Source organism: Momordica charantia, assembly GCF_013281855.1.
Source record: "Momordica charantia cultivar OHB3-1 chromosome 3 unlocalized genomic scaffold, Mcharantia_2.0 BLBB01000003.1, whole genome shotgun sequence".
Classification (NCBI taxonomy): domain Eukaryota; kingdom Viridiplantae; phylum Streptophyta; class Magnoliopsida; order Cucurbitales; family Cucurbitaceae; genus Momordica; species Momordica charantia.
In genome coordinates, this window is record NW_028275161.1 from 20,342,746 (window position 1) to 20,370,437 (window position 27,692).

At 36.0% G+C, this 27,692-nt stretch overlaps 5 protein-coding genes across 11 annotated transcripts; 4 read left to right on the forward strand and 1 right to left on the reverse strand.

The window, feature by feature from the left end:
* The first annotated feature begins 1,574 nt into the window (after positions 1-1,574).
* Positions 1,575-6,629, forward strand: LOC111010714 (polyadenylate-binding protein RBP45). Of its 4 annotated transcripts, none has more exons than XM_022284222.2 (6): positions 1,575-1,989; positions 2,182-2,653; positions 5,183-5,241; positions 5,316-5,446; positions 5,541-5,640; positions 6,012-6,629. In XM_022284222.2, exons 1-6 carry the CDS (start codon positions 1,711-1,713, stop codon positions 6,225-6,227), a joined length of 1,257 nt encoding a protein of 418 aa, XP_022139914.1. In that variant the 5' UTR covers positions 1,575-1,710; the 3' UTR covers positions 6,228-6,629. The 4 variants fall into 4 exon arrangements, with proteins under 4 accessions (XP_022139914.1, XP_087977782.1, XP_022139915.1 ...); XM_088121656.1 differs by having other exon boundaries at positions 6,018-6,629; XM_022284223.2 differs by having other exon boundaries at positions 5,541-5,637.
* A 1,579-nt stretch (positions 6,630-8,208) lies between these two features.
* On the forward strand, positions 8,209-11,960 carry LOC111010786 (polyadenylate-binding protein RBP45). 2 transcript variants are annotated; one of them, XM_022284343.2, is made up of 6 exons: positions 8,209-8,634; positions 8,797-9,265; positions 10,887-10,942; positions 11,020-11,150; positions 11,250-11,349; positions 11,433-11,960. In XM_022284343.2, the coding sequence occupies exons 1-6, from the start codon at positions 8,362-8,364 to the stop codon at positions 11,616-11,618; spliced, it is 1,215 nt and encodes a 404-aa protein (XP_022140035.1). In that variant the 5' UTR covers positions 8,209-8,361; the 3' UTR covers positions 11,619-11,960. The 2 variants fall into 2 exon arrangements, with proteins under 2 accessions (XP_022140035.1, XP_022140036.1); XM_022284344.2 differs by having other exon boundaries at positions 11,250-11,346.
* A 1,053-nt stretch (positions 11,961-13,013) lies between these two features.
* Positions 13,014-16,389, forward strand: ABCI8 (ATP binding cassette protein 1). The gene is made up of 2 exons (XM_022284351.2): positions 13,014-14,583; positions 15,931-16,389. Exons 1-2 carry the CDS (start codon positions 13,138-13,140, stop codon positions 16,147-16,149), a joined length of 1,665 nt encoding a protein of 554 aa, XP_022140043.1. The 5' UTR covers positions 13,014-13,137; the 3' UTR covers positions 16,150-16,389.
* A 3,404-nt stretch (positions 16,390-19,793) lies between these two features.
* On the forward strand, positions 19,794-20,700 carry LOC111010796 (uncharacterized). Its single transcript, XM_022284354.2, has one exon. It carries the CDS (start codon positions 20,010-20,012, stop codon positions 20,349-20,351), a length of 342 nt encoding a protein of 113 aa, XP_022140046.1. The 5' UTR covers positions 19,794-20,009; the 3' UTR covers positions 20,352-20,700.
* A 138-nt stretch (positions 20,701-20,838) lies between these two features.
* LOC111010795 (putative GPI-anchored protein At1g61900) lies at positions 20,839-25,939 on the reverse strand. 3 transcript variants are annotated; one of them, XM_088121932.1, is made up of 8 exons: positions 25,488-25,939; positions 23,893-24,072; positions 23,155-23,760; positions 22,703-22,948; positions 22,549-22,560; positions 22,015-22,161; positions 21,843-21,887; positions 20,839-21,245 (listed from the first exon to the last, which is right to left on the reverse strand). In XM_088121932.1, exons 1-8 carry the CDS (start codon positions 25,555-25,557, stop codon positions 21,214-21,216), a joined length of 1,338 nt encoding a protein of 445 aa, XP_087978058.1. In that variant the 5' UTR covers positions 25,558-25,939; the 3' UTR covers positions 20,839-21,213. The 3 variants fall into 3 exon arrangements, with proteins under 3 accessions (XP_087978058.1, XP_022140045.1, XP_087978057.1); XM_022284353.2 differs by having other exon boundaries at positions 20,839-21,223; positions 25,488-25,936; XM_088121931.1 differs by lacking the exon at positions 22,549-22,560 and having other exon boundaries at positions 20,839-21,223; positions 25,488-25,936.
* Positions 25,940-27,692: the final 1,753 nt, after the last annotated feature.

The window sequence follows — 27,692 nt, forward strand, 5'->3', positions numbered from 1 at the left end:
AAGGTAATTCTACCTTTAGGAATGCTAGAATCTAATTGCAAATTCTACATAAAATAAATTGGACCTCTACTAACTTGAATGCCGAAATGATGACTCTTCATTCGTAACGATCATATATTGACAAAAACACTCTCTACTAACAAGGTCTCCAGTCAAGATATCCATTCTTCTACCACGGCGGCATTAACCTCATGGTCGTTATATCAAAACAATACTGACGATAAAAAGTAAAATTCATCACACTAGATAAAATCAATTAAAATTTATCCAATTGAGCACAATTCAACCAATCAACACATTAATAAGTTGGGTTAAAACTTAGAACTTGAAATTCTCATTTACTCTTTGTTTGAATCTAAAAAAATCTATTAAACATTTTCATCAAATGGATTAAAATTAATTAAATTACGTGCAGTGTACAGTAGAAAAGAACTTACAATCAAAACCAGCATTAATTTATTTTAATATTGCATTTCAAATATAATTGTGACTATTCCTACTCCAAACTTATACTTTAATTTTAGCCAATTTCAGTGTAACTAATGAGTTAAGATATATGTACTAAAAAAAACTTTTTAAGATATATATCTCAATGAAAACGTGGTCCTGCATCATGTCGTACAAAAACTAGATTTTATATAATTTCGAGGTAAATCAACATAGATTCATAAATTTCTAATTGTGTGTGTTTTTTTTTTAGTACAGTGTGATGATTTGATCCAATAAGTTGGGCTTAAATTTAAAAGTATTTATTTAATATGAACTTTCAATTTTGTCAATAAATCATTAAAATATTAAGAAAATTTAAAAATTTACAGACCAATTACATAAAATTGAAACTTCAAAGTTATAATAAAACAAAATTCAATTATGTGTTTGATAAATTCATGAATTTTTAACCATGTCAAAAAAAATGTTAGAGACTTATTAAATATAAAACTGAAAGTACATTACTATAATATAAATAAAATTCAATTTTATGTTTGATATGAATTAAAAAAATGTCGAAAATATTAGAGGATTACTAGACAAAATAAATTGATAGTTCAAAGATTTATTAGATTGTTAGTAACTATTATACATCAAATTGAAAGTTTAAACTTTATTAGACACTTTTTAAATTTAAAAATCGATTTAACACATCATTTCAAAACTTCGAAGTAATTTGGCCCTTTATCATTTTTCAAATGAGATTTATTCAAAATAAAGGGTAAGCGTAAGCTATGATTTTGATGAAATAAACCCTAGTTAGGCCACTGACTAGTAATACCAAACTACAACTAACTGAATTCATCCACAATGTCTATAAATTGGATGAAGATTTAAATCCAAGAAAAATCCATCTTTTTTGAGAAAGTTTTACAAATATTTTGTCGTGATATGAACAATTAGGTTAGATAATGAGGGGGAAAAAGCGAGAGGTTCCTGTGCGGTCGATACCATTTAGACGTGAGTGATCTCGGTCGTTGATTGGCCAGATAGAATGCTGGCCAGTTGATGGACAGATATGTGGGCCCCAAATTCTAAAAATCCCGGCCTTGTACAGCGTATCATATAATCTCAGCAATCCCAACCTTTTTGTTTCCCTCTCGCTCGCGGCTTGCCTGCTTCCGACCTCTAGGGTTAGGGTTTCTCCGGGTTGAACGAGATCCCCAAACTCTCTCTCCTTCGTTACATTTACAAATTCATTTTTCCGCCATCTTTGATACGATGCAGCCTGCACCTGGTGTTGCCCCGCACAGCGTGCCCCACCAAGCCCCGCAGTACCAGCAGCCGCAGGGGCAGCCGCCGTACATGATGATGCCTCCTCAGCAGCCTCAAGTTCAGCCTGGGCCTCAGATGTGGCCTCAGCAGCTCCCGGCGGCTTCACCGCAGGTCCAACCGACTCAACCGGCCAGCGGGGACGAGGTCCGTACGCTATGGATTGGAGACCTCCAATATTGGATGGACGAGAATTATCTTTACAACTGTTTTGCTCATACTGGCGAGGTACGCGAGATCACTCGAACTTGGTTGAGATTTGGTCCTTTTCAATGGGTTTTATTCGATTGTTGTCCGGAGTCTGTTATCATTAGTCGGGTTTTCAATGGTTGTGTGCGTTCGCATGTATGTTGACAACTGTGAATTGAAGTAAGTGGTTAGGATCTATTTTTTATGGAATTAACGATTTTTATGTGGCAGGTTTCATCGGTAAAAGTCATTCGGAACAAGCAAACCGCTCAGTCCGAGGGCTACGGCTTTATTGAGTTCTTAACACGTCCGGCTGCAGAAAGGGTGCTCCAGACATACAACGGTACACCGATGCCAAATGGGGCACAAAATTTTAGACTGAACTGGGCATCAGCAGGGGAGAAGCGGCAAGATGACACTCCTGATTACACAATTTTCGTAGGGGACTTAGCTGGTGATGTTACGGATTATGTGCTCCAAGAGACATTTAGGGCGCGTTACACCTCGGTTAAAGGTGCCAAAGTTGTGATTGATAGGCTCACTGGACGTACTAAAGGTTATGGTTTTGTGAAGTTCGGAGATGAGACTGAACAAAGTCGTGCAATGACTGAGATGAACGGAGTTCTCTGTTCGTCAAGGCCTATGCGTATTGGACCTGCTGCTAACAAGAACACTTCTGGTGGTGGTCAGCAGTATCCCAAAAGTAAATCCTCCTACCCAAACCAAAAGAAAACTGATTTTCTTGCTGCTGTTTTCCTCCTCAATTTACTATTATAATTTGTTTGAATTCCAATTTGTCTCTTGTTTTGCTGACATGCGTTTCTTCTGATTGTGCCTCATCAGAATCCGACCTTTTCCCTTTTCCTGCTGTTTTTTTCCTTTCAGTTTAATTCGGCGTTGCTGTGTGCTAAACATTTGGTCTTATTTTCCCTAGTTACACCTTGGAAGAATAGCGGCCTTTCATTACTTTTCCTTCGTGTACTTCCATTTTTGAAGAACGGTCATTTTAACTGCTATAAAAAAACTTGATAAACTTATAAAACTCCCGTTTTCTCTAAGCAGGATGTCAAAAGGCTCTGTCAGCTAGGGGTCTGCAACAGATTTCAGCTGACATGCTTACCCTTTAGTGCGTTGTTCCACTTAGGTCAGTTTTTTTCCCGCCAATGTCTTACCCTTTACTTTTGTGGCATCTTTTTATGCTACGTCTTTATATTAGCTTTTTTAGAAGCTATGGAGCATTAGTTTCTTCACTGATTTTCTTCCATTTCGGGTCTTACCCAAATGTTTTGAAACGTCTGGTACCGTTTATTACTTTTTGAAGCTCAGTCCACTTTGGTTCTTTAGAGTGACAGCAATTATTAATATTCAAGTAGCTGAATAAATAGGCTAGTTTGAATCTGAGCTTTCCTTTTTGGTCCGTCTATATGCCAGATTTCTGTTATGACTAGTTTATGCTGGTCCTCAGCTTTTAATTTATACCCTTTTGGTACTCACTTCCTGGCTTTCTACCTAGGGTTCGGTGGTTTACTTCTGTGATTGTAGATCAAGTTATTGTTTCCATGCCAATAGAAGCTATTGTTCTGGTTGATGATCTGTTTGGAATTTGGATCTTCAACTCTTTTTAACCTTTTATAACTTTTGGCTCAGTGGTTCACATTATCTTTTCTTTTGACTCTTAATCTCCTTTCGTTGCTTTGTTGAAAGTCATTTGCCTTCGCTGAAAACTAAGTGCATGCAATTTTTATGAAGTCTAGAGGCCTGATTGTTTATGTGTTGTTTGGAGAAGTCCAAAATCTAGAAGTAGAAGCTAATTAGTTTTCCTTGTAACTTGATGACATTTTGTGAGTACGTCACTCTAGAACTGAGCAGTGAGTACTATTTTCCTCCAAGACAATAGTGCTTAGAGGGTGAAGCAGAAGTCCCTTTAACCAAACATTGAACAAATATTAGTAGGCAGTAATAGGTTTATTTTTCAGCCAACCTTCTGGTTAAAAGACATACAGAAAAGTATTTTTGGCATGAACTCAATAAAATGTTTGTCCAACAAGCATGCATTTGGCTCAACTTTTGGAATAAACAAAGTGCTTTTGCATAATATATATAATATAGGAGAGCAAAGCTCCGACTCTCTGATATATATATAGAGTTGGACAAACACCTCTCCTAGAGTCTGCACTTGAATAAATATTAAATTATTAATTTTATTTACAGACAGCTTATATATGAACAAATGTTAATTCTTCTGCAGGTGTATTTTTGTCTGTTTCCTTAGGTTTTTTCCTAGGATGACCTTTACCAAGATGGTCTAGAGACCGTTCCTCAACTCTTGCTTCCTTTTTGTTGGTTCATTCCCGCCCTCAATACTGCTCCATTTTCAACACTTTTTGCTAGAGTGCAAAGAATGTTAACAAAATTCTTAAGGTTTTTTTTTTAATTGGCATATTGACTACTAAACAGGGTCTGTAGACTGGTTATAATAATGTCCCGTAGCCACCCTTTCTGATGACTATTGTCATGTTTTACGCTATTTCTCGATCTAGATCATATTCCTAGTGGACTTGTTATGGTTTGTTGGCAAGACCTTCATACGGACATTTAAGTTCTTAAATACCATGGAAAAAGTAACAAATTTTCCATGTTTTTCATTTATGACGCTTGGGTGCTTCATGTGATTATGCAGTTTAAAATCATTTCTGCATTTTGAATTTCCTGTTGATAGTTGCTTTTGGTGATCTTTCTACTAAGAGACCACCTGAATGAATCCCACAATTTTATCATATTTAACATTGAAGCTATAAACTTATAATCTACACAAAATTGGTCATTGTTCATGTTATTTTGTGATTATGATGTTGGTGGTTGAACAAAATCTCCAGTTTATCTAATAATTTATCCACGTTCATCATGCTTTCATGTGATTATACATTTTTAAAGCCTTATTCTCACACATATGGAGAATCAATTTGGGTTCATATTTCCATCAATGAGGAATCAAGCATGCTTGTGTTAGTCATTTGAACTTATTTTGGCAATTGTTGATTTGCTGCTCTGCATGTATTTTCGTTTGTTTGATTTGTTTATTAATATTATTCACCACAGCAATGTTGTGACACCATTAAGTTCAATTGTCTTCCCAAACAGTATCTTTTTTTCCAAAAATGTCACGGTTCTGGATTTTTTTAGTTCATGCTGATTAGAAGATGTCATTTTAGTTTAATATTTGCACATGCAGCTTCATACCAGAATCCTCCTCAAGGCACTCAGAATGAGAACGATCCAAATAATACAACTGTGGGTACTTCAGTAATTTTCAATAGCAATATAATCTTATGGACATGTTTTTGAGTTTTTTGGTCTTATTGCAGATATTTGTGGGAAATTTGGATTCTAATGTCACGGATGAGCACTTGAGACAAGTATTCAGTCAGTATGGTGAGCTTGTGCACGTGAAGATACCTGCTGGCAAGCGATGTGGCTTTGTTCAATTTTCAGACAGGTTGGAATATACAAAAGCTTTTATGCCCCCCCTCCCCCCTCCTTCCCCAACACTTGGTGTTTGCTCATGAATTGTTTTTTTAATACTATTTTAGAAGCTGTGCCGAGGAAGCCTTACGGATGTTGAATGGAACCCAAATTGGTGGGCAAAATATTAGACTTTCATGGGGCCGTAGTCCTTCTAATAAGCAGGTAGTAGTATTGTATTTCACTTATGCTCCGTTTGAATTCATTTTTAGTTTTCTATTTCTAATAATTGTGATGGTTCCCTCTTTTAACTGTATGTTATCCCCTCATTTGTTCCGTCTCTTTACTATGGGTTATCCTCTTTCTTAAAGAATTCTTAGTCAATTTTTCTATTATAAACTATTTTTTTTACTTCTCAAATTTTAGTTTAGAGTTTGAATTTATTTTATAAAATAGATAACAAGGAGAAAAAATTTATAGGTGAAAGTAGTGTTTTATTTTATAAGCTTAATTTTCAAAACTAAATGGTTATTAAATGAAGCTTTAGTTTCTAGAACGTAATTGATGCATCGTAATAATCCTCTGTTGTGAATTTAAAGCCTCAGGCTGATCCTAACCAGTGGAATGGAGGAGGAGCAGCAGCAGCATCAGCAGCAGGAGGAGGATACTATGGGTATGGACAAGGATATGAAAATTATAGCTACGCTCCAGCTGCCCAAGACCCTAACATGTTCTACAGTGGCTATGGTGGATATGGAAACTATCAGCAACCAGCACCACAGCAGCCATCACAGCAACAAGGAGGATATATGTAGATGACAAGTTTTATTTCTCATGTGCGGTGCACTGCCTCGACCGAGACCCCGATCTACTTGTGTCATTGGTACAAGATTTTGGAGATGTTAATCTCTTATCTATATTGTGAACAATATTCTATGCAACTCTGTTGACATGATAACATTCGTGTTGTATTTGGTGTTAGGTTTTTTTTTTTTCTGTTTTTTGCGTGTTGTGTTATTTATTCTATCATAGGATCTTATCTATTCTGGAAGCGAGTCAGTTTTCTGATTGTAATTTTCGTAAATTGTTGCTAAAAGCTCTGCGAAGTCGTGATGCTACTACTGATCATCATAATGGCTTTAGCAAAATTGACTGATTCTCGTATGGAAGTGTTTTATTTACACTTTTTTTAGTAATGTTATAGGAGTTTATCGTCATTTTGATTCTCATTTGAACTTCTTTCACAATAGTTAATGAAGATTGCTCACTGAACTCCGACCTTCAATCTTTTCCCATGTTTAGTATTTGGTATGGTAATTGAATGTATGTAGTCTGTTGAATTGGTTAATTTCTAGTTCGAGATCAACAAATATTTATATCTCCATATCAGCAATTTATTATGCCCTTTGAATTTTTATTTTTTATTTTTAAAATTTATTTCATTTATGTTGAACCCAGAAAACAAAAAGAAAATTTATTGTTTTGATTTTCTCGAGTTAAATAAATATCAATGTCTTAGTTATATATTTGATTTTGTTTTGATAAACACAAATAGTATTAAATAGGGCGAATTGCAAAAACCACCGAACGAAGAAATTAGATCTCTAAACTTTCACAAGAAAAAATTAAACCCTTAAATATTTTATTTATGAGAAAATTGTAACTCCGAAATTTTCAATGGTAGAAATTAAACACTCAAACAAAAAAGTTTTGATAAACACAAATAGTATTAAATAGGGTGAATTGCAAAAACCACCGAAGGAAGAAATTAGATCTCTAAACTTTCACAAGAAAAAATTAAACCCTTAAATATTTTATTTATGAGAAACTCCGAAATTTTCAATGGTAGAAATTAAACACTCAAACAAAAAAGAATCAGATGTTTTTTAAAATTTCACTTATGGACTAAAAACAACTTTTGGAGAGTTTCTTCAACTTCTAAAAATAAATTTAAATACTTTTTTTGAAATAGAAAAATCCGGAAATTTGAGACTAAATTCTTCAACTCAACAAATCATGTCGTATTCGAGAGAGTTGGCAACATTTATCTTCACAGGTTAAAGAAAAGATTATGGGATGATAGATCGAACTCACAACCTTTTTGATTTTAAATATATAACAATTAGTGCCGAGTAATACTCGTTTTGACATTTAAATAGCTAATTATTATGTACAAATTAATATTTTTGAGTTTATTGTTGATAAGCAGGTGATTCAAATTTCTAACTCTAGTAATATTACTTTATATCTTAACCAATTCGCTAGACTCAGATTGACACATACAAATTATTATTACTTATTACTTATATATATACATTTAAATACTATCGAATAACTATTTATATAAATAAGGTTTAGATCTTATTTTTGGATTACACAAATTTAGTGGATCAATCAAATTAAAATAGAACGCAGTTCATATGAAAATATAAAAAATCAATGGATCATTTCGATTATTTTTTCAAAACCAATGATGACTCCTAAGTTACATCAGTACATTTAAGAATTATCACGGACATTTTTGGGACAACGTTGGAATAGGTCAGTTTATGGAAAAAAGAAAAAAAAAAAGAGAGAAAAATTGAATATAGAAAAATCCAAATGTTCCCGTGAGGTCGGTAACATCGAACTTCCATGAGCTCGCAACTTGATTGGCTAGCCACAATCCGACGTTGAAAGTGTTGGAAGACGGACATGGGGCCCATATTCTAAAAACCAGGGCCTCAAAGCTTTCAGATAACGTATCTCAAAATTTTATTTTATTTTTATCTTTTCCTTTTAAACGATAAATAAAATCTAATCTAATCCTTCCGATCCCCTCCTTTTATGTTCTCTCCCTCTCGCTCAATTTCGACTTCTAGGGTTAGGGTTTCTCTTTCCTTAGACGAGACTCCCAAACTCTCTTCTTCTCTCTGCAATTAGCAGTTGTTCTATCCCTTGTTCGGTACGATGCTGCCTGCACCTGGTGTTGCCCCTCACAATATGCCCCACCAAGCCCCTCAGTACCAGCAACAGCAACCCCCTTACATGATGATGCCGCCGCAGCCGCCCCAAGCCCAGCCCGTGCCTCAGATGTGGCCTCAGCAGCCCCAGGTGGGTTCGCCCCAGGGTCAACCGCCTCAGCCAGCCAACGCGGATGAGGTCCGTACGCTCTGGATCGGAGACTTGCAGTACTGGATGGACGAGAACTATCTTTATAATTGTTTTGCTCATACAGGCGAGGTACGTTAAAGAATGCGACGGCAATTGCGATCATGTATATATATCTTATGCGGAAGATGTTGGAGTTGTATGATTATTAATTGAATCTTTATCGATGTTTATAGCAAACATGTGATGCAATATATTTTGTTCTGTTGGGATTAAAGATGTTTATATATCCAGGTTTCCTCGGTGAAAGTCATTCGGAACAAGCAAACCGGTCAGTCTGAGGGTTACGGCTTTATTGAGTTCTTGACACGACCAGCGGCAGAAAGAGTACTGCAAACATATAACGGAACCCCGATGCCCAATGGGGCACAAAATTTTAGATTGAACTGGGCATCAGCAGGGGAGAAGCGGCAAGATGACTCTCCTGATTACACAATTTTCGTAGGGGACTTGGCTGGTGATGTTACTGATTATGTTCTACAAGAGACATTTAGGGCGCGATACACCTCTGTTAAGGGTGCCAAAGTTGTGATTGACAGGCTCACCGGACGCACTAAAGGTTATGGGTTTGTTAAGTTTGGAGACGATAATGAACAAATACGTGCTATGACTGAGATGAATGGGGTCCTCTGTTCATCCAGGCCAATGCGAATTGGACCTGCTGCTAACAAGAACACTTCTGGAAGTCAGCAATATGCGAAAAGTAAATACCACTCCCTTCTCCAAAGGGGAAAAATTTTAAAAGATAAACGCAACTATGAATTTTCTATGGAATATTTTCTCCATCGTTTTTTCACTGTATGGATGCGATTGTGTTTTGAGTTCTGATATGCATTTTGCCTTTAATATGCCAAGACAGTATCCGATCCCTTTTTTTCTGTTTGGAATTTCTCTCCTCGGTTAATTATGTTATCAGCTTTCTAGCATTTAAATTTCCCCCTCGTTATACCTTGGAAGATCAGTAGCCTTTCATGCCTTTTCCTTCCTGTACTTCCATTTCGAACTTTGGTCACTGTAACTGCTATAAAAAAGATTCATAAACTTATAAAACTCTTTTCTCTAAGCAGGGTGTCAAAAGGCTCTGTCAGCTTGGGGTCCGCCACTGATTTCAGCTGACATGCTTACCCTTTAGTAAGTTGTTTCATTTAGGTCAGTTTTTAACCGCCAATGTCTTACCCTTTACTTTAATGTGGCATATTTTATGCTACGTTTTTAAATTCACCTTTAGTTCTGCAAGTTAAGTTTTTCCCTTCATTTGCATGGGTTTTTCTTTCTCTCCCTGCCATTTCACAATGTCTAATTCCATTAGTACTTTTTTTAGTTTAGTCCACTTAGGTTCTTTAGCCAGATGAATTATTGAAATTTCAAATAACTGGGATAGCAGGCTAGTTTGATTCTCTTGACAATCCTTCTACAACAGCTATAGCAAGCCACATAGGTTGTGCAGGTCTTCACCTCTAGATTGTACCATTTATGGGATTTACTTTCCTATGTTTTTTTTCTCAATGTGTGATGATTTAATCCCTTTTAAACAGAAGAATCCATTTGCTTTAAAATATTATATTGTCTTAGAAATATTCTATTTTTCTTTTAGTGTGTTGGATCTAGAAATTCAGGGTATATGTTGTATGTTCCTCTGCTTTAAATGGGATTCTTTTGATTGGTTTTGCTAATGTACTGGTTGGTTACTTTCACCTCTTTTAGTGTTTTTTTTTTCTTTTTGTGTAAGGCACCTCTTCTAGTTTATTTTTCTTGTCAAGGTCCCCACTGTTTCTTTCTTTGAATCACTTTTATCTGATTGATTGGCCAAATATATTTTGTAGGAGCTTAAGTATGGTATTTATATGGTTGTGTGGAGTCAACAGATTTTTTTTATTACCAATTATGGAGGCTTTCTGTGATTTCTCGTTCTTCAGGATGTGATGCCTTATTATTTACCTTTCTTTTGTAATTACCCTGTGTTATTCAATGGATTGTTTCTTTTCCAAAATGGGTATGATATGGAATCATGAATGTTTGACCCATTTTGCATTCATTATGTTTGGTGTGCATGTGTTTTTCTCTCTCTGTATATTCTAACCTTCATGTTATGCCTTCAAAATCTCTGGTGTTTCAAGTTTCGGTTTTCTTGTGATGGAAAATTGGTTTCTTCATCCATGAATATATAGTTTTCTTTGTTTATCAAAGCATGGATTGCAACAAAATAATGTTTATAATGTGTTTTGGTTCACTGTTATTTATTAATAAAATGACAATTTTAGAAGTGTATATTTCAAGTTATTGGGCAAATGTCACGTTAATTTAATTTTTTTTTTATCATGCAGCTTCATACCAGAGTCCTCAAGGGTCTCAAAATGAGAATGATCCAAATAATACAACTGTGGGTACTTCACTATTATTCTTTTGCCATATAATTTGATTTACTTATTTTTAATTTCATAATTGGCTATCCTTCAGATATTTGTGGGGAACTTGGATTCTAATGTGACAGACGAACACTTGAGACAAGTTTTTAGCCAGTACGGGGAACTGGTGCATGTAAAGATCCCTGTAGGTAAACGATGTGGTTTTGTTCAATTTTCCGACAGGTATGTAATTTCAAGTGTGTGAGTGTATCCATGTATCTTAAACACTTTTAAATTGGTTATGGCTTATTTATCAGTTATTTTCATTTTGTAATATGATAGAAACTGTGCGGAGGAAGCATTACGCATGTTGAACGGAACACAAATAGGTGGGCAGAACATTAGACTTTCATGGGGCCGTAGTCCTTCAAATAAACAGGTAGTAGTATTTTACTTGTCTAGTGTTGGAGGATAGTTTTTTTATGGTACTATTGAAGTAATTTGTGATTTTTTCTTACGTTTTAGCCTCAGGCGGATCCTAACCAATGGAATGGAGGTGGCTATTATGGTTATGGGCAAGGATATGAAAACTACAGTTACGCTGCTGCTCCGCAGGACCCTAACATGTTCTACAGTGGCTACGGTGGGTACGGTAATTACCAGCAGCCAACACCACAGCAACCGCAGCAACAGCAAGGAGGATACATGTAGATTTGAAGTTTTGTTTACTCTGTGCCCTGGCCTCCCTCCCCCTACCGAGTCTTCTCCCCCTCTTACGTGATTGGCTAAAGATTTTGGAAAAGTTATTGCCTTCCTTCCTCCCATTCTCTCTGAACTCTTTTATTCTCTATTTTACCAATAACTCCGGATGACATGAATTGCCTTTATTATTATGTTTTTCCTTAGAAGTTTGGTTGTGTGCCTTGTGTTTATTTTAATTCGATGATTAAATCCTTGTCTTTTGAAGAAGAGGGTCAATCTGAAAGCACACTAGATTAGCAGTAAGTGTTCCTACCGATTTATACAATGGCATGACCAACTGATTATACAGTCCATGATTTTTCACTTCGATTATTTGGTATGGTGGATGTGATATTAATGGTTCATTTGCTATCGTCAATTGATGAATGCTTTCTGCCTATACACCTTCCTGGAAGTTATTTCGCAAACAGGAACTGAATTGGCTGTGTTGCTGACTTGTGTCATATCAAAGGGAACGTTTGAAGTACAAAATATTACCTCTAGGTTTAGCATTACGATAATTTATGGTTTGACATTTATTATTTGGTAAACTTTTTGATGATTATTAGTATTAATTCTACATAGTACATGTGGTTTTATTGAGTAATAATTATCTTAAAAAGTAATTTTGTGCTTGTTTCTAGTTATATAATGTGAAGTCTGTGTTTAATGGGGGCTTTCAACTTTAACAAATGATTAATAGGTAATTGGACTTCTAATTTTATAAATTGCTTTTTAAAATGTGTTAATAACTATTGAACTTTAAAAGGAAGATGAATGTAATTTCTTTATTTTTTAAATTTATTTTTAAAGTTCAATAAAAGTGGAATATTTGAACTTTTGATTAGATAAGTAATACTTGCAAATGTAAGTGACAATAGTAGAAGAGTGTTACTGTAATTGACACGAGCATAATTACTTCCTACAATTGGAGGAACAAAGAAAGGGTTATTGTAATGCCTAAATAAATTAGGATATGAAGTTTTTATTATTTTATTGAAATTTTCTATTGAATAATTTAGGCTATATTGCAAATTTAGGTATGCGAATCAGTATATTAACTATAAAATTTGATCTGTGAAGTTTTAATTTTGTTTGTAACATGTTTTTACACTTTCAATTTTATATCTAATAGTCTTTGACATGTTTGGCATTTTAAAAATATTTTGAATCCATAAAATTGAAAATTTAGAATTTTACTAGACACAAAATTGGGATTAAAATTATAATTTAATCAATATATTGAATTATTTGTATCTTACATAAATTTCTAGATTTATTATTATTATTTATTTATTTATTTTTTGAGAATCGTCTCGTGGCTCGTGTTGCCCACGAGACAATCGTTGCAAATTGCCATATGTCGACCACCAAAATTATGGCCACAAAATAACACCGATTTCCCTCCACTTTAGCTTACCCAAACCCAAAGTCGGCATCGGCAAATTTAGGGGAGTATCGACTTCTCCTCTCCCTTCCATCGTCATCCATGGCTTCTCTGTTAGCTAATGGAATTTCACGGTTTCCTCCCCAGCCCACTAGGGAATTATCAAAAGATATAATCCCAAAGCTTCAGAGCCCCAGAATCGCTAACTTGAAGATTCCCAAGTCGAAGCCCTTCACAGTCCGAGCAGATGTCGGGTACGGTCCCAAAACCGCGAATTCGGGTCCAATTACTCCAGGTAAGCCCTCGCCCTCAGCTCCCAGTACCGATGAGAAAATTCAGGATATTCTTCGTAACCGCGATTACGATAAGAAATTTGGATTTACTATGGATATCGATTCATTTTCGATTCCGAAGGGACTTTCCAAGGAAACAATTCGATTGATTTCCTCGCTCAAAGAAGAACCTGATTGGATGCTGGAGTTTCGGTTGAATGCTTTCGAGAAGTTCCTAAAGATGAAAGAACCTGCGTGGTCTGATAATCGATACCCTCCAATTGATTTTCAAGATATATGTTATTATTCCGCCCCTAAGAAGAAACCCACTTTGAATAGCCTTGAGGAGGCGGACCCAGAGCTGCTTATGTATTTTGATAGGCTCGGGGTTCCTTTAAATGAACGAAACCGTCTAGCTAATGTTGCCGTTGATGCTGTTCTAGATAGTGTTTCAATTGCTACTACTCATAGGAAGACGCTAGAGAAGGCAGGTGTGATTTTCTGTTCGATATCAGAGGCAATTAGGGAATACCCTGATTTAGTTAGAAAGTACTTGGGGAGAGTTGTGCCTAGCGAGGACAACTTTTATGCTTCATTGAACTCAGCGGTGTTTAGTGATGGATCATTTTGTTATATACCCAAGGACACTAAGTGCCCGATGCAGATTTCGACTTATTTCCGAATAAATGCCTTGGAAACTGGACAATTTGAGAGAACTTTGATTGTTGCTGATGACAGAAGTTTTGTCGAGTATTTGGAGGGATGTACGGCCCCTTCCTATGATAGGAACCAGCTTCACGCCGCAGTGGTTGAATTGTATTGTGCTGAAGGTGCAGAGATTAAGTACTCCACAGTTCAGAATTGGTATGCTGGCGATGAAGAAGGAAAGGGGGGGATCTATAACTTTGTTACGAAGCGTGGCCTTTGTGCGGGCGCTCGTTCTAAGATATCTTGGACACAAGTAGAAACAGGTTCTGCGATTACTTGGAAGTATCCTAGTGTTGTTTTGGAGGGAGATGATACTGTTGGGGAGTTCTATTCGGTAGCACTGACGAATAATTATCAACAGGCTGATACGGGTACAAAGATGATACATAAAGGAAAGAACACAAGAAGTAGGATTATTTCAAAAGGTATTTCTGCTGGCAACTCAAGGAACTGTTATAGGGGCCTTGTCCAGGTTCAATCCAAAGCAGACAATGCCAAGAACTCATCACAATGTGATTCAATGCTCATCGGTGATAAGGCTGCTGCCAACACTTATCCATACATCCAGGTAATGCCCTTTGATGTTAGGATTTGTTTGTTTCCAATTGTCATTAGGTAATTAATAGTTGCCTATTCTCAGTGCCTTTATGTATTTGATTCATGGTCTGCGTGTGTTAACATGACTATCTAGATCATTTTCTATCTAGATCCTTTTGCGTGTGTGAGGGGAGGATGGGGGTGTCAAGGTTATCTGAGAATTCGGACTAAAGATTTCAATCATGAACAAAAGATATACAGAAGGGCCCCCCAAAGACTTGCAACTTCTTCTATGTTTTTATACGCTTGCCCTCTCTCATACATTTATAAATATATATATCAAATCTCTTCGGAACTCCGAAGAAGAGTAGTGAACTGACCTTTCTCCTAGTGTTCAATGCTTCAAAATGGTTTGTCCTGGAAAAATGCCTATATCTTACCATTTGACCCAAAATATTTCCTACTATACCAACAGTTGAAAGTGTAGTCTCAAATCACCATTGGAGTCTTGCACCAAAAAAAAAAAAAAAAATCACCATTGGAATCTTCTTTCAAAGTAGAAAACTCTCTGAAGCTTGATGAGCGAGAACTAATTAGTGATTATTCTGCAAACAATTTTTTGATGAGAGAACAATCCGGAAGTAATAGCAAGGTTTCTCTGAAATTTCTCCAGAAAAATGATCCTATCATGCATCCATTGTCATCTTTATCTATGAAGCTGTTGTTTAAATTTCATGACTTAGAAGTTTGGCACCCAACGCATTTTCAATTCTCGTATATTTCTGTTTATACGAAATGACCTGGGCATGCTCAACAGCAGAGAATTGTAAATACATATACATTTGTTGAGGTATACTGCAGAGACTTTTATTTTATTTGTTTCTTGAAATTAGAGGGTTCTTTCCCTTGTCAGTTCTAAAGAAATGCTTGTCTAGATAGACTCTGGACTCTTTTTCTCTTTTTCTGGCTGTTGAGGGGGGGCACCTTAAATGGTTTCACGTCTCTTATTTGACTTTTGATGGAACCACTGTAGGTTGTTCTAGAGCAAGTTTTGTAGATCTAGAGGAAAGATAGGTTCAAACCATAGTTTACAAGTTTTCTGCTGTCAAATGTTTTTGAGTTGGAAAATTATTTTGTGGAGTTAGTTGAGATGCATGTAAATTGGTTCTGAAACTTGCTATTATTGAAAGAACTGTAATTGATGGGAGAATATTCGTTAGCAAATTTCCAAAACCATCTAAAAAAAAAGGGTAAGGATAAGCCTAGAGCTTTTGTAAGATGAGATACTTGAGATGAGGAAACCTAGGTTTCATTTTTAATATTATTGGTGGTTAATCCTTCTGGTCATTAAAATAACACACATTCTTGATTCTAATAGGTGAAGAATCCCACAGCTCGCATTGAACACGAAGCCAGTACCTCCAAGATTGGCGAAGATCAGTTGTTCTATTTTCAGCAGAGAGGAATAGACTATGAGAAGGCCATGGCTGCCATGATATCGGGATTCTGCCGCGATGTCTTCAACGAGCTCCCTGATGAGTTTGGAGCCGAGGTGAACCAACTCATGAGCTTGAAGCTTGAAGGATCAGTGGGTTAGGTGGCATCTAAGAAATATCTGAAAGGTTCAATAATCTTGAGAAGCTTTAGATATCAGGTTGAACAAGCCTGCATCTCTTCCTGCTTGGACTATATACTTGTGCCTGTAAGGACATGAGCAGAATGTAAATAGTTTTGAATGTTCAATCAACTTGTAGTAGGGCATCTATTAGCAACAGATTGAGGTCTCGCTGACAGACTTGCTGTTCATATATATAAAATTTTCACGTATTATTACTCAGGTCATGTGTGAAAATTGTTCACATTTTGATATGCTGCGACATCTGATCTAACTCCATAGAACTGGATTTCTATTTCTATGTTTAAATAAATCTCTTTCTGTTTGCTGCCAAACTTTAACTGTTGTGTTTAATAGGTTCTTACTTTATTAAGTCCTTTAACAAAGTTAGTTCAGATTAAAAGTTTAGCCCATGGGTGCACGATTATTTGAAATAGTGCGGGCTGACTTGGGGGCTTGGAAACTCAGAGTTTAGCCCATGGGTGCACGATTATTTGAAATAGTGCGGGCTGACTTGGGGGCTTGGAAACTCAGAATGCCTGGATTCTGCCCCTACTCAATTAAAAAAAAGGCTGGCTTAAAAAAAGGCTGGCTTTTTAAAAGGCTGGCTAGCTCCTAGCTCCTAATCAAAAAGAGTCTTAGTCTAATCAATCAACTAATCCACTTGTAGAGGATTGTCCTGTGGGCATACAAGCAATGCACCCAATTTGTGAAGAGGATTGTCCTGTGGGCATACAAGCAATCCACTCAATTTGTGAAGAGGATTGTCCTGTGGGCATACAAGCAATGCACCCAATTTGTGAAGAGGATTGTCCTGTGGGCATACAAGCAATCCACCCAATTTGTGAAGAGGATTGTCCTGTGGGCATACAAGCAATGCACCCAATTTGTGAAGAGGATTGTCCTGTGGGCATACAAGCAATCCACCCAATTTGTGAAGAGGATTGTCCTGTGGGCATACAAACAATGCACCCAATTTGTGAAGAGGATTGTCCTGTGGGCATACAAGCAATCCACCCAATTTGTGAAGAGGATTGTCCTGTGGGCATACAAGCAATCCACCCAATTTGTGATTTTGGGTTTGTGTTACGATTTGTGATTTTGGGTTTGTGTTACGATTATGCAACATGGTTGAGATGCAGCTGTGCTTTCAGAATTTATTAAACAATTTTTTAAATTCAGAATTTATTAAACACTTTTTTAAATTCAGAATTTATTAAACACTTTTTTAAATTTAAAAATTTATTAGACACAATTTTGAGTGAAAATTAAGAATCGAACGTGTAATTTAACCAAAAATTAATTATTTTGGGGACTTCAAAGAATTGTTCAAGGAGACCATAATTCATTTGATTGCAGAAGGATTCATGAATCTATTGTATTTTAAACCCTAAATAAACTGAACTTCATCCATCCAAGCAATTCCTAATTCGACCACAATCAAGACGCCATCTTTTTGTCAAATCTTGTCTCATCGACCTGTAATCAGTCTGCCTGTTTCTCCATTACTGTACTTTTGACATGAAAATTGGCCAGCGATGTCATATGTTTTTTTCACAGATTTCTATGTTACTCTGTCTGTGTCATTGCTAACATCAACATGCTCAAAAGTCAACTCCTTCATAAGAACACCTCACGCCATTAAACAGACATCATCATTTTCTTACTTTTTCTGCATATTTAATTTGCCAAAAAAAAAAAAAAAGTTAAGGAGCATGCTTGCAGACGACATGCACGAAGATGAAAGCAAATACAAAATAAGACAAAGCCCAAGAGCGTGCTCTGTTTGTCAAAACTCTCTACTCAAAGTTAAGAATCTGACGCTGAAAGCTCAGACACTTGGTCAACTCCCTCTTTTAATGTTCCTTGTGAGCTTGTTCTGAACCACTCATGGTGGGCAAAAAGTAACATATATTAATGGATGTGGATCCTGTGCTTCCTTCCCATTGAACATGGACATAATAACTTTATTTCTAAGGTGATACCATTACAAATAGTGCCTCACATTAGAGATAGAGGTGTTACAAGAAATAAATTCTAATTTTGTTTCTAATATGATGAAGGATTAATTCCGAATTGGACACGTGTTGCCATCGGAGGAGTCCAACGGCATGCTTCCGAACTATAAGTCGAGTGTCCGAACTATATTCCAAGTCTCAAACGAAGATCGCCTAATTGCACCACCAAACATCAAGTAAATTTTGTGCAGCATAGTTATGTATGGCGATCCTCAAACGGATGTCACCAATGATCTCTAGGGTATGTTACTATCTTGGGAGAGGAAATTGTGGACAATTAATGATCGGTTGTGAGTTACTATCTGTAAATACTTAAAGTGAATAGGCTTATAGATAGGTATGAATCTCGATTCAATTGAAAAGAAATTAGTTCGAACCTCTATTGACTTGAACGTTAGTGTTCACTTTATTTTACAGGTCTTTTCTCCATTGAGATTCACGAGACGTTTGAGTGTGAATCTCGTGCTTAAACATAATAGATTATTGAATTTTAGAAGTATTGAATAGATTTTTGATTCATCAACCTTCTTCAAATTTTACCTACTTATTAAACACAAAATTAAAACGGAATTTTTTGATTGATTCAAAGAACTAATAATGGAAACCCAATAAATGAACATGACAATTTCCAAAAATTTTCAATAATTCTACTGACTCTTCAAGAAAGCTTAAGGCATCAGCCAAGTCTTTGTCTGTTCAGTACATGACAGGCTTCACACAGGTCGGATCTTTTGACTTTGTATCTCACCAGCTGGTGACCGATGCAGCGAATTAAATATTGCCACATGGATCCACAAAGTTTGTTCATTGTTCATTCGGGCGGCTTCGCTTGGCTTACTTGCTGACTCTATTGGCAGCTGGTTCATAGTTTTTTACAATAATTATTCTGTTTATTATATGCTTTTTTTCCAATGCAGAACCATAGCTTATTTGCAATAATGCAATAATTTATGTGTTTCCAAAAGCTTAACATAGAAAAGATTCACACCCGAGACAGCTCCATAATTATCCAGCCTACTCAATCACATGCTTTGCACAATTACCCATCATCATTAATTGTTAACAGAAGCCCAGTTTCAATCTTCTATTCTTCTCATCTTTCTTTTTTATAGAGATTGATGAATGATGAACAATGAACAATAAACAGAATAAATTTTGCAGAAAGTTCAAAATAACAGATTGGAGTTTTGATTATAAATAAATAATGTTTTTGGTTTTTGGGCCATTTGGCATTTCTTCTATTTGTTTACTTGCAATTTTCCCATTTTTTTAATATATAATTGAATCCCATAAATGTGGTGTGTGGTTGACATTATCATTTTTCATTTTCTAATCCTCCACATGATCTATAAAAAATGTCTGAAGGAAGTTGAACTTCATTAAATATTATAAATTCTTCAACTTTCATGAAATTACAAGGAGAAGACTCTAAAACGCCATCCCATTTGTGACATTTCACTAAACAAAATTCAATTGGCTTTAAATTTTCATAAGAGATTCGAATCCTATCTAAAAAAACAATGCTAATAATAACAAAAAGAAAAAAAAAAGAGTAGGTTTTTGCTGAGAAAGGAATGACGCATGGTCGGTTTTCTCTGCCCTTAACTTTTATTTGATTTAACAAATAACTACATTATGCAGGCATTTTCTGTTACCATACACATCATTCTATGACTCTTTTTCTCTCTCTTAATGTATATTTAAGGAATGGCCAGTCTGAAATGAATGTTTGTGATTGATCCGGAGTTGATTCCATTTTCTCTAGGGAGCTTCTCTCTGTTTCTCTCTGTTTTCACTCTGTAAGGCTGTGTCTGGCAGAGGAAAATGAGTGTTATATTGACAAGGAAGCAGAGTGGTTACTCAAGAATGGAGAAGGAAGACCCAGAAGAGAAAAAGCATAGGGAAGCTCAGTTCTTGATTTACAAAATAATGGAGCAGGCAAACAGTGGCAGTAGGAGGAGACCCACTTGTCTCAGAATCAGAATTCGCAAGTTTAAGTTGAGGATTGGAAGGAGGTTGAAGAAGCTGAGGAAGAGCATGTCGGCCAGTTTGTCCACAGCAAGAATTGGGATCTGCAAGCAAATTGGACAGCTTAGAACCTGTAAGAGCTTGTTTGGAAGAGGCCGCAAGGTGGAAACTTTAGCTTTTCCTTCTTTGGTTTCTTGAATTACAATCCTTGTCTTTCTGTGTATTTGTTGTTTGTGAAGTTCTGTGTTTAAAAAGAGAACTGAACTGCCTGTTGGGACCTTTCTTCCCATCGATGGAGGTTCTTAATGTTCGCTTCAATGGAAAATGAAGATGAAGATATCGATAAGGATAGCAGTTTATCACTTTTATGAATATTCGGTGCATTTTCCATTCTTATAAGAGATCGATGGTGTTCAATTCCCACCCCGTCATGTTGAACTTAGGAGAAGGTGTTTGGAAGTTACTTCTAAAGATTGTTTCTGTTTTTTGGAATAGAAAATCAACCAAAACAGCAGTGTCATATTTCAATAGGTCGTTTCATTGGAAAGGTTGGTCATTGATGAATTTCTTGAACTTCATGGATTTTTTTAAGAATATTTGTCGACATGGATATTTTCCAACATTTCTATAAAAAAAGTTTAACTCCTTGGGATGATTATGGTTGACGATGAGGGCAATATAAAAGTAATATAAATCCATCTTTTTGCTTCTTGCAATGGCAATGCAAATATACAGCACAATCTCAAACGTTGCACCATCATGCTCAACTTTCCTACTATATCTTTACAAAAAGGTTTATTACATTGACAGGCAAGAATGAACAAATAGGAATTTGAAACCATTTTTCCAACTCAAATTTCTCCCACATTCAGAACATCTAAAAATATTCACAAGGATCGAACTTCTGAGGATACAAGACTCTGTCATAAGCTTCATGAAAATGGCATCCTTGTTTATGATGACTTGACACGGTCTTCTCCAAAGAGAGCAATAAAAAAGCTAAATGAGCATCATGAGGGCCACTGAGAAAGCAATGAGCAAGACATGTAGCACATCATCATTATAAAGGCCTGCAACAGTTGGGGCATAAAGTTGAGGAACTTCAGATTTACGAAACTAAAGCAAAATGTTATTAAAGTGTTGCACAAAAAACACCTGAAATATGTTCAACAGAAAGGCACTTTGATTGAGTCAACCAACTCAACCAATATGTGCAATATTTACACAACTATCACTAGAGACTTCTTTTTATGTCACCTGAGCCAGGTTCCTAAAGCATGGTATCAAGTTCTGTTATTTTGTGTGCGGGATAAAGTTCAAACTTCAATTGAAACGCATCCCAAGAATTCGTAAGAACACAAATAACTTGTTTGGAAATTGGTGGGAATGTCTGGCTCACCAATTTAACAAGCCTGGGTTCATGAAGTTTCAAATTGAAAAATCAGCATGTGTAATGATCGTGTAAAAGAACGGACCATAGAAATCTACATTTGTATAATTTATTTGTGGGTGGGGTTATGATTGGCAAATGTTTATATACCACATAGGCTCAATAAAAGAAATATTTTAATATGGAAAAATTTAGGGATTATGAAACTAAACTACTCTCTCAAGATGACCATTAGTTTCAGTACTCGAGTATTTCAGTTATTGTAGAGAAATTCTAGGATGGTTAAAGAATATAACTACCACTTTGAGCAGATGCTGCTGCAGGAAGTGCAGGAATTTTGATAGCTGCAGTTGAAAAGGCGAGAAATTAGGAATTTAAGAAACAATGTTTTCTTATAAGGATGGGAAACTTGTTAAAGAACTATATTTTATACTCAATACCCAATACTGGAAGTAAAAAAGTTTGTCTTACTTTTATTACATGATGAAGCTGTCATTTGAGATGTAGTAGAAGGCCAAGGAGCTGGAATATGGTCATTCAGATCACAAACAAAGCTGATCCCTGAAGATGGATCAAATATGGCATCTGAAGGCAGGCTTGGTAGAAGACATCCAAACTCTGCCCAAGAAGAAAAACATAAGTCAACGCTAAACATTAGAGAGAGAGAGAAAGATAGATAGAGAGAGAGAGAGAGAGAGAGAGAGTGAGGAGAAGGAAAAGGAGTAGGAAAGTAGGTGAACGTAAGGGTCATAATTGAAACATTTGAATTTCCAAAGTTGGCTAAAAATCTGCATTCTGGTATAGTACCCATGCTCTGATATCAATCCTTCGTGGTTAAAAAGCATAAAGCCAACCCGACAGTATATCTACTTATAATTTTTAAGACAACAAAAGCTAATGATCTAAACAAATGTTAGCTTGCAAGAAGAAGGAATAAGTAAATTTTTATACATGACGATCATCATTTTTTAGCATATTTCTGTAGTGTATGCCTAGAAATATTACCTTGACTTCCAACTGAGATGCTCAAAGTTGTAGATCCATTATCGTGTTAAAAAATGGGCACGATGAGGAAAAAAGAAAGTATTAGAATCCATGTGAAATTAGTCAAGAAGGAATTGTTTAGATCTGGTAATATAAGAGGATAAAAGCTACAGACCTTGAAGGGAGAAATCCTTAAGGCTTATATGGCATAGGCCATACACGTTTTTGGTAATCTTTGACTTTCTTAACTTCATTTCCAATGATGCAGCACAGTCCAAAGCTTGCAAGTTGGTTACAAGGCTCTGCTTTTGCAGATGGGTCACATAGCTTTCCATGGCCAGGCAGCATGCTGTCTGATTAGTGATCCCATTACCACAAGCATCGGCAACATAGGTCATGTTTGGGAATTCCAAAGGACAAACTGAGGATAACACAGAGAGAATCTGTGAAGAGGCATGCATATACGATAATGTGGCAGCTACAGATATTAGCATTAGCAGTGAGTGGCGAGCGAAAAGACAAGAGTGAACATGATAAAGAGGGCATATGATTACTATAAATACATAGAGATATGATGAATTATAGAAGTGATATTGTAATGTCAAAAGATTTCACTTCCAAGCTCACCTTTGTTCACATTACAATTGGACAGTACTCTAAGAACTTCCTTGGCATTAGCAGGGTGAAGTTTGCTTGCTAGCCATCGGAGGACAATAGTTTTACAATCACGAACCCTAGATGATTGTTCGGGCAAGACTTGAGATCCAGGCATACCCAAGAAATCAGTAGATATCATTGCTATTTTTGTAGCGGCTTCTGAAATGGCATTCTGACAGATTGCATTGCAGCATTCTTTCACAGGATCAATTTTATTACATGCAGCAAGTAACTTAGAGGTGTCAACGGTCATCTCAAATTCACTAATATCCTTGGCTGGACATGACCCTTCAGTGAGATTTGCTGGATGAACTGCACATATGCGCTTAAGTCGGTCACTTGCACCCTGCCCCACCAAAATCTGCTCAATATCTGAGAGGCAATATTTGGCAAGCGTCCCATTTAAAGCAAGAACATTAGTATCTTTACTGGACTGACCAATAAGGATGGCAAGAGTAGCTTCCAACTGTGGACAGCAAATAACATTGGCCATCTGTTGTGCAAAAGGAGCCCAACAATCAATGGCAGTCATACTCATCAAAGTTTCAGTTGCAGAAAAGTTCAATAAACACTGTCCTGTAAGAAAAAATGAGAGATTAAACTGAAAAAAGTCAATATCAATCACATAAAAAAAAACCAACTCTTTCTAGACAACCAATGGGCATAAAGTTTATGATAAAGTAAAACTGATTATAGAAAATGATAAACCTGACAACTTTGGGACAGTGGTATTTGTGAAGGGTACCAATGGAGATGGGGCAAGAAGAGGAATAAATGGCTTTGGATTTCCACTCGGTGCAATCTCGGGGTAAATCCCATCCATTGGTTTCTCTTCTGAAAGATGCCGTATTGGATAAGTCGACGGGCTGCAGCTAGTTCCATGGAAATCTGCAACAAAGAACTAGTAAGATATGATACAGTATTCAATATATAAGTACCAATCTTTGTATACAAATTTTTCTTAGTTCATTTTATAATGATGTTCTGCAGTTTTAAGTGGCATAAACATTTTGATTTGAGAGACGAACAGAATCCTTTTTAAAGGGTATATTTATACTAAACAAAACTTTCATTGATAGTTTTTTTGCCACATGATGCAATACCAGATATGGGTAATATATTGGCAATGACATTAGCAAGGATCTAGTTCACTAATTTCAAGTGATATTTTGGTCAACTAATCCCCATGAAATTCATAGAAAATGAATGGTTCTAGAAGCTTTTTTGGTGGTAAGGTTACAGAGAAATCCAAATATTGTTACAAACAGCTTCATGCTATTTCATATTCCATTTCAATGGAAAATAAAATATCTGATTGTCAAAAATACATTTGGAAAATAATATAAAATCTAAATTCGTCCATGGCTAATTTAAATGTTTATTGTTAATGGTAACGGGTGGGCCAAACCAATCTGTTTCGACCCTATACAATTTTGACTTGATGAATGACTCCTGGGTGGGCCTCTTCCAAAAACTGTTCTAAGAAGTAACTTAACTTCACAACTTCTTGGCAAACGCAGAGCTAGTTGGCAAGCACAGCTATTTGAATACTACCAATATGTTTATACACATATCTTTCAGGAACTTCATTCTCGCTAATCTTTTTCTATTTACAGTTACTGTTCCATTTGTGAACCTTACGAAAATCTACTAAATCAAGCATCAATTCCTCAGTACGAACACCAGAAGGTGTAAGAATGTAACATTATCTAAGCGAGATAACATACATGCTTTGGGTTTGGTTTTACTTTCTTGCTTACAATTTGTTCCCCTAATTTTTCAGATACATTAATGGGTCTTGATTCTACATAAATAACACGGCTAAGAATAACTATGTTTCTCAATAGTTCTTTCAAGTCAACATGTAAATATAAATTCCAGAATGTGGAGTTAAATTATTTCGCCGGGCTGTCTATATACGCTCAAGTTATAAATTTAGTAGAGAACCCAATAAGATCTTGCTCGTATCCTCTGCCTTATCAAAAAAAAAAAAAAAAAATGCAAGCTACCCATTACCACAGCAATGACAGCTAGATGACTAATCATTTAATCCAGCCGAAGATAAAATGAGAGAGAAAGAAGTTCAGTTAATAACAGAGCAAAATATGGTAACAGAAGCTGATTTTAAATCTGGGTGTTGTTTCTTTAACTTTCCTATCAAAGAAATAAACAGAGAAGGAAGTAAATCAAGAATGTCGGGAAAAAAAAAAAGAGAATGAGCTTGAGAAAAGCCAACAGATCGAGTACAAAGAGACAAAACCCACATAGAAAAATGCAAAAAGAAAAGGACTGGGAACACTCACAGAGGAGCAGGAGTAACGCCTGGAGAAGAAAGAAATAGCGGGTGAGCTTAAGAGAAGGTCTGTCCTCCATTTTTCTTCTAGTTTACACTCTCTATGACTTGGAAACAAGCACCCAGAAAGCAGAAGGAATAGAAATTGGAACCGGGAGAAAGAGAGTGAAAAGGGTTAAGTTAAGAAGAAGAAGCATCAAAATTGGGATTCGGGGAGTGGTAGTGGTTGAGTGAGTGAAGAAATTGAGAAGGTGGGGAGATAGAGGAGGGAGAGAAGAAGAGAGAGAAAAGGGTGTAGAGTAGAGAAGCCATGAATGAGCTTCAAAGTGTGTGGGGACGAAAGCAGCTGGCTGGAAGGCCCCACACACAGACAGATCTGCATTTGCTAATTGCAAATTGCAAGAAAAAGAAGAAAATTTTCAGATGGAAATGGAAGAAGAACGAAATTGCATTAATGGCAGCAGCTGCCTTCTCCTAACCTTTTTATCTCGCACGCCTCATAACTCCACTCCTCCTCTCTCTCACGCCTATTGGTTTCTCCTGCATTCTATTGGGCTCGGCCCAAATCAACAAATCTTTTGCTAAATTACGAAAATATCCTAATTTCAATACTACTTTGGCCTCTATGCCCCTATATTTCACGTTATTTGGTGGGGTTCCGTTCCGTGTGGCTTGAACCCAAGACTTTAAGGATATTCCTTGAGGCCTCATGCTATCCCTTGAGGACTACCTTGACCTTTCGAACACGTTTCAACAATATTCTTTGAGCAAACATCAGTTAATAATTTTGTTCCTCTCTTTTCGACTTAATTTTGCACTAAAAGTTTTCTTCTCCCATTGTCAACATATATTACTTCTCATGTGTTTACCAGTTAGATTTAATCACACTTTGGCTAGGGGATGTAGTTGTATATAGGAGAGAACAATTATCTTCATTGGTATGAGACTTTTGGGTGAAATAAAAAACAAAGTCGTGAGAGTTATGTCCAATACGAACAAATGAAGATATTTGGGGTGCAAGGGTACCATTATCCTTAACAAGTGGTATTAGAGCCATGATTTAAACCTAGTTGTATCGGTGAAATACTTAGGTGCCAAACAAAGAAGTGATGAGCTTCGTCGTTAGGATAACTCCTTACACGTTAATTACCACATAGTATTTTAAAAACATTTAGGAAAGTTTGAAAAAGGCACAAATATTTGAACTACAAATGTGAAGGTCGGGGATTGAAACCTCAACCTTTAGAGAAGAAGTAGGATGTCTTGATTAATTGCTGAGCTATCCTCATGTTGGTCGAGTATTTTATCGATATTATACCAAATTTATAATTGATGTATTTATCTACAAATTTTAGTTTATTCAATGGTCGATGGAAAAGTAGAAATTTTGACATTTAAATTCTTGGGATAATAATGCAATTTAAAAGGAAACACTCTAGAATTCATTTATTTAAAAGGGAAGGTAAAAAAAAGAGATTTAAATTTGAAAAGACAGAGACGAATGTAGTAGCCCCCATTAATCATTGACGAGAAATTATTTTGCATTTGCAATAATAAGTTGCTGAAATTGAGTGATAATTGTGTTGGATGGTTTAAATTAAATTGCAGTAGATTATGGTATGCAAGGAATTGAATGATTTTTGGTGCATTTAAGATGAAACAGGGTTTTGTGAAAATTTTAATGCACATTTATTATTTAACATTGATAAGTATGAGTGGCCTATTATTCATCTGAAATGAATGAAATGGGCAGTGTAGCTGGCAGGTATTAAATTTTCTTGTGTCCAGCCGTAATAAAGATGACCTTAATTAATTGAGGCAACTCCAAATGTTTGGCTCCTGAATTAAGGTGCACATTAACTTTTCAAAATATCGATAAATTTTTTATCTTAGCTTGATTTTGAGCATAGTTTGGTTTTAAAAAATAATAATAATAATAATAATAATAATAATAATAATAATAATAATTTTGACACCACAATTTTCCTCGGGTTTTAGTTCAAATCAGTTTGCTGTTCAATCTTTCTCGTCGGAACTTTTTGAAAGGAGAAAGTCCGAGTATATGTTTAGATAATTCTATGACTTAGTTTGAACCCTAATTCTTTTTTATCCTATTCCGTGTTATTTGTGAATATGAGCTCAGCAGTTAAAACACCACTTTTCTTTTAAAGTATGCATATACAGATCACGGACCAAATTTAGAAAACATAAAATT